Source organism: Cyprinodon tularosa, unplaced genomic scaffold (genome assembly GCF_016077235.1).
Source record: "Cyprinodon tularosa strain WSP-4 unplaced genomic scaffold, ASM1607723v1 ctg89, whole genome shotgun sequence".
In the NCBI taxonomy this organism is placed as follows: Eukaryota; Metazoa; Chordata; class Actinopteri; order Cyprinodontiformes; family Cyprinodontidae; genus Cyprinodon; species Cyprinodon tularosa.
Window position 1 is genome coordinate 499,876 of NW_024039662.1, and position 11,975 is coordinate 511,850.

Below are 11,975 nucleotides of genomic sequence, written 5' to 3' on the forward strand. Positions count from 1 at the left end.
CTGGATCATTCCACTCAAATGTGAAAGCACAAGCAACAAGTACAGGGAGGAAGGAAAAAGTCCTATTATCAGTTTCATACAGACACTACTGCTGCTCACAGCAAGTCTAATGGTAACATCTAGAGAGAAAATAGATTTGACAAACTTAATCAAAACTGACTAGATATAAAAAGATAGAAGATAGTTAAGGCCTCCTGGTCCTACAGCTCCATTACTGTCCTTCCAGGAAATCGACTGTATAAAAAAAAGCCAGGTAATACAGGGGCTTGCAACAATAAACATGTCAGGGAAGTCTACCGGGATTTTATAGGAATTAGCAACAAAAAAAAAGTTCCTAACACTAGAGGTTGAAGAGAAGGAATTTATAGGTCTTTAAAATGCCTCCCATCCTTTGAGAAGCAGCTAAGAGTTCATAGTTATCTTATAAGTTGCTGCAGAGATCGACAGCTCATAAGATAACGTTGACCTCTTAGCCTTTACAGAGAAGCATTAATAAGCTTTCTTACCAAACATTTATGTATTGAAGCAAAAATATCTCAGAAATTATATTGATATTGTAATTTACAGGTTAGTTAAACTGGGGTTATAAACAACAACAAATGAATTATCACATAATCATTTTAATACCGGTACATTAGTAAAAATAACATCAAAGTTAATTTAGGAGTTCTGTGGTATCCCCATTTGTACAATTTGAAGAAAAAAACAACATAAATGCTCCCACTGAGCTCAAAGAATCAAAAGTAAATGAATGGCCAGACCATTCAGTCTAGCATTGGACAAAAATAGTCTGAGGTTAGCCTGGTACAGATGCTAAATGAGGGATGCTATAAATAAAAAGAGATGTTTTTGTGACATGATGTCAAAGAAGAAAAACAAATCCCACCGAGGTCAGTGCAGAAGCAGAGGTTTTAAGTATGAAATCAGGTCAGCAGCACTTTATGGTTCAAAGACACAAAGCATTAATACACAGCATTTTTAAAAGGTTAATTTGCACATTTTGTCACAGTCAGATGGGGTCTTGGGCTTAAATTTCAATGTCCCATTTTCATTTCAGCTTCAAAAGGCACAACAATCCAAAATCTTTTAATATATGTACAAAAACAAAAACACAAAAATCAGGACACTGAGTTATTTTATGTAATGCATGTCTGTAAAGCCGATATAAGGTAGTCACTTTTTTTTAGGGGTGGAGGGGGTCTTCCTGGGCAACGTTCAAAATGTCAGACAAAAGAATCTGTTTGCGTCGTAGGAACGTATGAGATGAATAATAATAGTTATCTGTAATTTTCAAGCTAAAAAGCTTATATTTATCAGTTATATAGATGTCATATCAGTTAAAAACAAAACACCTGAGAGGTTATATTGCTCATAATAGGAAAACCATTGGGTGTACCAATCCATGTCAGCTACACTATGGCAAAAACTACCTAAGCAGTTTCTTCAAAGTGGTGGTACATTTACTTTGTACTATGATAGTACCAGCTTCTTAAATGCCTTGGCAGCATTAAGAAGAAAACTTTAACAAAAAGCCTGAGAAAATCGGCTACCCAAGAAGCAGCATCAAAAGTGAAGAACTCAGTAACAGTCCTTGTCATACAGGGTAAAACAGGTTACAAGACACATGGTTACATAGATGAGAGCAATTTCATGATTAATCCTCTTGCCTATATTCCTAACAACTGAACAAGAAGAAGCTCAGTTATTAGTCACAGGAGCAGGCCATCATCATGTAATGTATATTCTGCTTAATGGCACTGATAAAACAGCTTTGTTTATTCACTCTACCTATTGTTTAATATAAGGCATTACATGGCCCTAAATAAATAACTAGACCCTGGATGCTTATTTTATAAGCTTAGGATCACAGTTGTTATTTCAATTCATTTTGAGTTTTATTGCTACAGGATCCTTGCTCTTGGCAAGGTGCATTGGCTTAAAGTGGCCAGTGCTGGCTCAAGATGTGTGAAAGATATTACTAAAAGATGACAAATATATCTCATTTCAAAAAGGAAAAATACAAACCAAGACAAAGTGTTGAATACATGGTGCAAAGGCACAATGCTTTCTTATCTTATCTTTCTGAGTTGAATTCATATGTACTGCTATATTAAAGAAGATGAATCCTGACATTTCACACAATGTCATCTGCCAAACATTTAGTGCCAAACCATCCAAACCCCTTGAACTTTTCCACATTTTGTCTCATCAGAACTATAATACATTTTACTGAGATTTATGTGATATATCAAAAAGCCATTGTAAAAGGAAAAGATAAAGTTGTAGCCTTTTAAGATATTTTACGAATCTAAGAACTTCTGTCGTCGCATGGGAAAATCCAGAGCAACTAAGGGTTTTAAGTAGCCAGTTAAAGAAAAGACTTAAGATTTGTGTAATTAGATCTGGTTGTGAAGTTTGTAAGAAAACATTGAATGAAAAGCATCGTGAATACCAAGGAACCCAGGGGATAGTTCAGGGATAAAGTTGTGGAGTTAATCAACAATATCTCAAGCTCTGAACACCTCACAGAGAGCTGTCCAATGTGCCATATAAAAATGGGAAATGTATTCCATAGAAAGTTTTTCCAAAACATGGGTATCCACCTAAACCCACAGGCAGTTGAGGGGAGCATTGATCAGATAAGCAGTCAAGAAGCTTGTTGTATACTGAGGAGCTGCACAGATCGAAGTTTGAAAACTTGTGTGTTCAATACATCTGATGCTTATGCAACTTTGGCGAAAAGAAGGTAATTGTTCAAAGAAAGTAACATGGCATAATCTATGAAGTCTTCAATTTAAACACCGTTATCCTGGTCAGAGGGGGCTAACAAAACATTTTGGCACACGTAATATGATATCCCCTATGTAAAAATATTGCAAGGGCAGTATTTTGGTGTGGGGGAGGTTGTTTTTGTGTTTTCTAGTAAAAGAAGCGAAAGTGGTCAAAGCTGATGGAACAAAATTCAGTAACAATCAGGATGAAAAGCTGTTAGAAGCTACAAAAGACTTGGGATCCAACAGCACGTCAACCACAAACCTTCAGTCAGTCTTATAACAAAATGGTTTAAGTATTCTTATCCTTAAATGGCCCAAAGTCAAGACCTAAATCTACCAAAGAATCTGTGGCAGGGAGTTCTAGTCTTAATCTAAGATTCAGCAAGCTTAAAAAGGTTAATAGGGAAACATTTCAGTCTCTAGATGTGCAAAGCAGGTACAGACATAGAAAATTATCCAATCTTTTAAGTTTATCCATCACAAAAAACATGTTATTTAAATACTCCGAAGTTTGTTTTTAAAGTGACAAAATGTAGAAAGTTTCAAGGTATATAAGTCTGCTCAAAAGGCACAAAAAAGGGATTGAGGAGAATCAGAAAAAAAAAATCTATTTTGTTTTTTGCTAAACCCAAACAAAGTAAGCAATTTCATCCAGATCTACAGGATAGTCTGTGAGGTGCAGTGGCTCCTTGATGTCGAATCTTTCCCCTTTGTAGCTTCTCCAGTGCCCAGCAGGTAGATATATGTCTCTTTCTTGCTTTCCAGGCTCTAAAACGGGCGCTACCATTAGGTCATCACCAATCAGGAACTGGGAATCTATTTTATAGGCTGTCTCATCACCGGTAGCAATCCACCATAGTGGACGTATGATCGGGTCCCCGGTGTCTAAAACCTCACTTGCAAGCTCAAGGACCCGTGGTGCCACGATACTTTTGTGAATGGCTGTGTATTTACGAGCAATTTCCACCACCTCGTTGTCGTATTCCCATGGTGGGATAGAAAACTGCATGGAAGGCATGAAGGCACAAAGCTCCAGCCAGCGGATGTAAAGCTCTCTATCAGGTAATGCCCGATCTCCGCTTGTCTGGTTAAGATAGGCATTTCCCCCGATCATGTCTGGTAGGATGAACTGATACCCAAGGATGCTAATGGTGAGCACTGTGGGGATCAGAGACTTGAGGCCCAGCTCATAGCCCCACACAGAATCTCTATCAATTGGCCTGAAGAAACAGGATATGTTCTGGGACTGGTAACCACTGCGCAGCTCAGCTCGGTCTTTGTATTTTTCAACTATCTCTGTGTAACGCCTTGTGAAAAAACTGGGGTCACGAATGTGATTCTTTGTGCTAAATTTCCAGGGTAAATAATTTGTCTCCCCTGCATCAAATTTAAAAGAGGACACCCCATACTTTGAGCGTAAGGAATCCAGCTGAGAGGTAAACCAGTCACGCGCCTCTTGGTTGGTAAAATCCAAAATGCCGCCTATCCCATTCCACCAGCGCACCAATGCAGGCAGCTGACCTGTTGGCTCTCGAACAAACAACCCTCTCTCCACTAAAGGGTGGAAGTTCTCAGAGTCATAGTTGACAAAAGGATGAATCCAGAGAGAAACCAGAAACCCATCTGACTTTAACTTTTTGAACATTTCAGATGCATTAGGGAACTTAACTGGGTCGAACTCAAAATCTCCATAGCGTTTTGTGTAACGGTCATCTAGTTCCAGGTGACTACAGTTAAAGTTATACTTACGAATATTGGCAGCATATGTAAGGACTTTTTCTTGATCAATGTTGCGCTTATATAAAGCCCAAGTCGACCAAATTGGATGCTCAAACATAACTTTAGCAGGCACTTTGTAAGGTTTGGTAAAGTATCTCCGAACCATGTACTTATGAATGGATGTGACATCTGAACCTACACAGACTCTATAGCTCAGTTCTGCACATGGAGCCTCCCCAGGATTTGGCTTGAAAGGGGTATCGTGGTACCTTGCTTGGAAGTACATAGTTTTCTCTGTGTCATTCCAGCCTAGGTGAAAAGGGACAGAGTTGTTGATCTTGATTGCAGTGGCATTGGATGACAGCCAGTAGCTCTCCAGAATTCCACCAAATTCACTGCGGTTTGCGTAAATATCACTTGTGACAAAAGGTTTGGGAGCCTGTTGACCTGAAATTAAAATAGGCCAGTGCTGAATTGCTGACACTGCACCTCCGTACCAGTGCGCAAACTTGTAAGTCATGGCATGCTCAACAGGAATGTCAGGGACCAGTTCTTCCCAGCGCACACGGTAGCACTGCACAGTGTCCTTGGGCCGCACAGTCTTTATAAAAAACTTCAGCTTTCTGTCAGTGGTCCTCTCACAGCGAAGAATTTCCTCCTCTTTTGAACAGGAGTCCAAGTCAAGGGTCCCTGATCTGTCAAGATTGAAAGATTATATTCAGTTGATTGTTAATGTTACAAACATCAAAATATCTCAACAAATAAGGAGCTCTTCAAAGTAAAATTAAATCATAGATTCATTTTAAAATCTAAAATTCATATTTAATAGATTTAAATACTTTAAAGCAACACTTTGTAAGTTTTGACGAAAGCATTAGCTTAGTTTAATATATATTAATGAAGCACAGTGCAAGTTTCAGAGTTTTTGCAGGTTTGCCCTTTCTGACGACAATCAATACGGCACCAGTGTTGTGCATGTAAATCGGAGAAGAGGAAAAGCACCGCAGCTTTTTTTCGTAGGCGTAACATATTCTAAGGTAAGAAAGTCATAATTAGATAAGTTATTTTAAACTCTTTTAGCAAAAGGAGGGCAATGTGTTGATAATTTTTCACTTCCCAGACAGATCTGTGCTGCTTCCAAACTCTTCCAATATTGACTCTTATCTTATTCTACCACTGATCATACTCCAATTAGGACCTTTTCACTACACAAAGTTTTTTTATCTTTGTTTTTTAACTCTCATGTGTAGTCTGTGATGGGGTTCGAGGTGCAGTTGCTGCTTTTATTATGTGATCTGTCTTAGAAGAGGGTTAGCCATGTTTTCTCGCTGAGCTGACAAAGGCGGCTGAACCTCTGTAGTCAGGTGGACGAGACAGCGCAGCGAGTCACATCCACTCACATGTCCAGATAATCCAACCAAAATCATTCTCTCCTGACTAATGAAGCCCAACTATAGTAAATGGAGGAAAACTAATTTTTATATGTCAGGCAACTGTAAAGTAAAATGTATAGCAAAGAAAACAATTTTACCATTTAACTTGAGAAGTGCACCTTTAAATTTTTTCAGGTCAACATACAGCTATTGGCATATATTTTCCAGCTGTGTGGGCTGCCCTTCTCAAAAAGTTGCCTCTTTAGCATAAGAGGGTCAGATCCATCAGTGAATGAGTCATGAGACCAAGAGCACCGCTTACAGCAATCTGAGCTCCTCTTGTATGATCTGGTGAATTGTAAAGTGCCTTGAGACAACATGTGTTGTGAATTGGCACAATATGAATAAACTGACTGGAATTAAAATGAGAGCTAACCCCAAAAAGTTGTTGCTAGTCAACAAAACAGACTTGACACTCAACTTACCAGACACTTTTTTGACACAATTTCTATTTTGGGATTTAATCTAGAGGTATAAAATGTAGCCTTGTCTTTACAAGTGAGTCCATGACTTCTTAATCTAATGGACCAAAGTCTTCACTTTCAGATTATAAAACATGGAGGCAGACCATTTAATTTAACTTACATAGTGCAGTCTTGCCAGTGGTATTCTGGGACACTAAACCTGGAAGTTACTAGTCCTTCTAGTAGCTAGTACAGTACTGCTTTAAGTATTTACTAGAGATGCTCTGATACCTGATGTGAGTATTAAGCTGGATCAGATATCAGATAAATAATGTGAATACATTATTTAAATCCACTTAATCCCTTTTTATATTAATATAATACAAAGCAATACAGCTACACTAATCTACAGTGAGTTTTTTTGGGTGAGATTCATGTCTAGTCAAGGCTTTTATATTGCAGTTTCAGCCGTTCAGCATTTTTGTAAGTTTAGCTCACTGTCCTTGTAAGCAAATGTCAGCAGAGAAACTGACAAGAAGGCAATCTCCTCCTGGATTGTATTAAGCCGGGCTTACACTGTGCGATTTTTTGCCCTTTTCAGGTCGACTTTCCAGTCGTGCAAGAATTTTCCGAACGGACCGACTTTCAGCCTGATCATGCGTTGTGCATCGTGTAGTGTACAGGGGGTAACGAGAGACGATTAGCGTCTCACAACCACCTCCCGATCAGGAATCCTGAGGTCGGGAGAAAATCAAACATGTTTGATTTTCAGCGTAACATCGTGGGCAAATCGCTTAGTGGGCAAACAGGGACTCTTCTTCTTTCTCTCAGATGAAAACACAGAAGCATGGCGGGGGTGCGGGTGAAATGGAGTTCTCTCTGTAAAATTGACAGACCATAGTGGCCACGTTTGCTCAGCAATGTCTTTGTCCAAATACGTTGTCGCCTTTTCTTTTTAGGGCTTTCAGCACAAAATTGCACAAATTGCCAAGCTGTCACTCTAGCAAGCTTCATATTCCCCTTCTACTCGTTTGGCTTCCAGATAGATGAGTCCGAGTAGCTCCATCTCAGTAGCGTAGCGCCACCCTGCAGTTTCGTCGTACAGTGTGAGCTGTAACTGCGTGCAACGATTGAAAAAAATCACACAGTGTATGTCCGGCTTTAACCACGGGTCTTCTATTCCAGTCCTTGAGGTCCAGTGTCCTGCACCTTACATGTCTCTGCTTCCACGCTCCTGAACCAAATGGTTGATTTAGCTCCTCAGTTTGCAATCTGGTTTGAGACACTGGAACCAGAGGACTGAAACATAGCATAACAATTGTGTATTTACAAGTTACAAAAAAATGTCATAAGTAATACTAGGACTTACTCTGGAGCAGAATTTTGACTTTTGTTTGCTGTGAGGGCATCAAAATGAGTAAGAATGATTGCCTAAAAATACATATGTCTGGAGGAGAATAATCACTAAACTTTTTAGATGGTCAAGAAAAGATCATTATAAGGTAACATTGAAATAGTTGAAAAATAAAAAACAAATAAAATATCTACTCAAACTTTATGGTAAATATATATTTTATTACCAGAAATAAATATTAAATACGATGTTGCTTGTATGGTGTTTATATGCTGTGTAAAAAGACTAACCTGAAATCCATTCTGAAAACAATGGAGCCTCCCTGGTTGCGGATAATGTAGCCATCTTTATTAAGATCCAGCAGCTGAGTCTTCAGCAGCTCAGCTTTGCGTAGAGAGGCGATGTAATAACACCAGGCAGTCACCGCTGCAATGACCAGTAACAGACCGATGACTCCGGCTCCAACCAAGGATCGGGAGTCCTTGGTGTGTTTCTGCTTGGGGATAACATCTGTAATTGTGCCCCCTGCCCCGCCTGGCACCACTTGGTACATGGCTAGTGTTTTTCAGATGCCAAATCCCAGAGGTGTTTATGTGCAGCTCATCAAAAAGGTCAAGCAGGGAGCCTCCGGTTGGACTCTGGGCCTTTCGTCTCGTCTGTTTGCAGTGCGTCAGGGAAACGAGATAACAGAGTTGTTTTAAAACCTAATCAGAGAGATCCAGAAAAAAAAAAATATTAACCACACACAACATGCTCTATATCTTTGTGTTAATGCTGATTCATAGCCTGTAAAACACCTGCTCAGACTTAGATGCTCCACATTGCTGAACAAAGTGATTTCACACCACTTAAAAGGTATTAAGCTGTCAGGATGTAAACTTTAAAGATGTGTTTGAGATTTAACAAAACAAATCTTGGTCCAATTGGTCCTAAAGAGACTAAATGGATCTTTCAGAATGTAATTCTAACACATGGTTTCAACTGAGAGAAATCTCATTTGTATGGAAGAAGAGAGAAGGGGGAATTTAGCCTAGAACCTCTGTAAATGCCAATGAGGCAAGATAAGAATACTGAGTGCTGTGCTCTGTCACTGCTGATTAACCGAACTGGACACAATCTGGATCATTCCACTCAAATGTGACAGCACAAGCAACAAGTACAGGGAGGAAGGAAAAAGTCCTATTATCAGTTTTTTATACAGACACTACTGCTGCTCACAGCAAGTCTAATGGTAACATCTAGTGAGAAAATAGATTTGACAAACTTAATTAATCAGAACAGACTGGATATAAAGAGGTGGAAGAAATGTTATTGCACTGGAAAAAACAATCTAGAAATAAGTAAACATTTCTTAAATTAAGTGTATTTACCCTTAGTTTGAGTAGATAAATGAGAAAGTTTGCCAATGGAATGAGTACTTTTACTCTTAAAATAAGATAATTAGATAACATGCACTTGAAATAAGAAAATGCAATTGTTTATTCTTATTTTAAGTGTAAATTGTCTTTTTTCATTGGCAAAATGTATATTTTACCTCCTCAATCCAAGTACAAATGCACTTATTTTAAGAGCTGTCCTTTCAGCACATCCGGAGTATGAAAAAAGACCAGCTCATGTAAATTACCAGCACAAAGTATATTGCCTAACCCCTCTGGTTCACTGAATATGAAAGTGGTGCTGCACCTTCTCATTCCTCTAAAATATAAGGCAGATATAGTGATTTTTTTTCTTCTGGAGGAGAGCGGATCATCCAAGCAGAGAGCAGCTGCACTACTTCCACTTTCAGTAGAAACAAAGTGAAGGAAAAAATCTGTGGCTTCATAAAAAAGCCTGGAACGATGAGGATTATTGAGAGGAGCAGCCAGGAGGTGCTGCACAGATTCACAAAAGCTTTGGCAGAAGAATATTTTTTGTTCATTCTTCACACCAAGCCTTTATAGAGAGGCAGTGGGAGAAAAGCTCTTGTTAAATGAAAGCCCTGGTTAGTGGTTTTCATTAAGCCACAGGAATATGAATACGTGGAACAAAATATGCTCTAGCCAAACGAGAGCAAAACATTCCTTATTTGTAAAGAAAAGAAAACACACAGTACATCTCCTCATATAGCATCTACACATGGGACCTTGGTAGTGGCAGTATAATGCTGATGGGGATGTTTCTCTTCAGCAGGGAGAGTGAAGCTGATAAGAGTTGAAGGGAAAATGGACGGAGCTGAATAAAAGAAAAACCTGGGGGAAAATCTGCTAGAAGCTGCAAAAGTCTTGGAACTGAAGCAGAAATTCACCAAAGCGTTAAACAAACAGCAGAGGGTGAAATAAAACAGTTTAGACCAAAGCACACTGAAGGTGACTGTACTAAATCAAACACACAGCATAAATTTCTTAGTGGCGGACCTGTTCTTCTGGTTGAATTTGCATGTTTTCTAAGCCAAAACAAGTTTTTGGGCTACTATAAAAACTCAACGCTAATTCTGACATTTTGAATTGAAAAAGCTCTTCAAACTTGGAAACCAAGTCCAGTGGATTGTTTTTTAACTTTGGAAAGACTATGACCTGGATGACTAAGAATCTTCACCAGCACAAACATACAGTTTGGATTTTAACCTCTCAAACTATTTTAAAGTCATGTGTCATTTTCCTTCCACTTAAAAATTACGCACCACCTATATAAAATCCTCATGTTGTGGTGTTCTGACAAAATGTAGAAAACAGTACTTATTAACTATATTAACAAGGGGGAGTGGCGGCCTAGTGTTTAGGGCAAAGAGCGTGGAATCCTGGGGTTCTGAGTTTGAACCCCACTCCCACAGACTGCCACTCTGGGTCTCTGAGTAAGACCCTTAACCCGCGAATGCTCCCCGGGCGCCGCACGATGGCAGCCCACTGCTTCCAAAGGGAAAATGTTAAATGCAAAGTGTTAAGTTGTGTTGTTTTTTATTAGCCATATCTTGCTTAACTCAGTCTGACCATTTCTGTTCAGTTTAAAGATAACTAAAAGTAATGCCCTTAGATATCCACACACGCTCCATGAAACTGAAAGATAGAAAAATATTACCAAATCTAAATTAAACTAAAATGTCATGACATACGAAAGCACTAAATGGGGATCTCAGGGAGTTGCAATGCTGATCTAAACTCTACAAGGGAAACATTAATCAACTGATTTTTATAATGTAGCTCTATTGTAAATATTATACCTGAGAACCCATTTATCCCTTGGTAGTTTACAATAACTTTATTTATACATACAATAATGGTGAGTAAGTTTAAGTCTTATGCTCTGATGGTTTCACAGAAAGTGTTTGTTTACAGTGAGATTATATGTGGGATTTCAGCTGATTCTTTATCAGGCATGGGGGTGGGGGGGCTAAAGAAGTGCTGATGCAGTCATTGCAGCTGTTCTGGTCACACTACTTCTTCAAGTGTTTGTGCCAGAATGGGGGGGGTTCTCAGTGTTCCCAGCGTGTCCCTGCATGCTAATTATGGATACAGTCAAAAAGGCTGAACATGAACATGCAGAGACGAATATTACAGACTGAGAAAGATTATCTACAAAGAAAATTAATTAAAAAGCGCCTTGATTTTTATTTTTTCTCAAGAGTTTAACTTTATAGCTGCGTTTACTGAATGACAAAAAGGCAAATAAGCCCAAATAAGCATAAAAAACAAGTAACATTTTAATTAATCGACAGCTTAAAAAAAAAACTCTTAATAAAGCTGCCGATGTGTGCAAACAACCCGACACCATGGGCGTTGCGAGAAAGTTAAGTGAAGGAAAACAACACGAAATCTGTGCAAAATACTATTATTTCTCATGCAAATTCAGATTCCCTTAAAGAGCGTTATAGAAACTTATTTTTTTCCTACCGATCAGAAGTGATCCCTTCAGTGTTTTTGCAGTCTGTGTTTTGCTACAATCCTCAGAAGAAGAAAAAAAAAACTGAGAGAAGAACCCAAACGCGCTGGTTTGTCTCCGCCTTCATCTGCGCGCACACTGACAAGGGAAATGTAGTCCATCAAGAGAACAAATGGACTACAGATGATCTACTCTGGAGGAAGGGCTTGATTCCAGCAATTCATTGGTTACAATGGCGTAACTATCGGTAAGCAGAGACTGCAGTTCCTTATGGGGCCCGACCCCTCAGGGGCCCCATCACTGACATCTGGTTGGCCCCCTATGCAATTCAGGACTAGGACATCTCTTTGCAAATGTAATGATGCAAAAAATGCCTCTCAAATCCTCCTGATATTGACTGGAAACTGACTGGACCTTATTTATACTCCAACACATG

At 39.0% G+C, this 11,975-nt stretch overlaps 1 protein-coding gene across 2 annotated transcripts; it reads right to left on the reverse strand.

Annotated features, from left to right (window-relative positions):
• Nucleotides 1–602: 602 nt before the first annotated feature.
• On the reverse strand, nucleotides 603–11,672 carry myorg (myogenesis regulating glycosidase (putative)). Of its 2 annotated transcripts, none has more exons than XM_038273726.1 (3): nucleotides 11,551–11,672; nucleotides 7,975–8,388; nucleotides 603–5,188 (listed from the first exon to the last, which is right to left on the reverse strand). In XM_038273726.1, exons 2-3 carry the CDS (start codon nucleotides 8,235–8,237, stop codon nucleotides 3,397–3,399), a joined length of 2,055 nt encoding a protein of 684 aa, XP_038129654.1. In that variant the 5' UTR covers nucleotides 8,238–8,388; nucleotides 11,551–11,672; the 3' UTR covers nucleotides 603–3,396. The 2 variants fall into 2 exon arrangements, with proteins under 2 accessions (XP_038129654.1, XP_038129655.1); XM_038273727.1 differs by having other exon boundaries at nucleotides 7,975–8,340; nucleotides 11,551–11,652.
• Between the last annotated feature and the right edge of the window lie 303 nt (nucleotides 11,673–11,975).

Bases quoted from the DNA above. Each gene is read 5' to 3' on its own strand.
- myorg (XM_038273726.1), bottom strand. From the start codon at position 8,237: ATGTACCAAGTGGTGCCAGGCGGGGCAGGGGGCACAATTACAGATGTT. The intron at 5,189-7,974 runs GTTAGTCTTTTT...CAATCTTGACAG, and splicing joins GTTTTCAGAATGGATTTCAG to ATCAGGGACCCTTGACTTGG.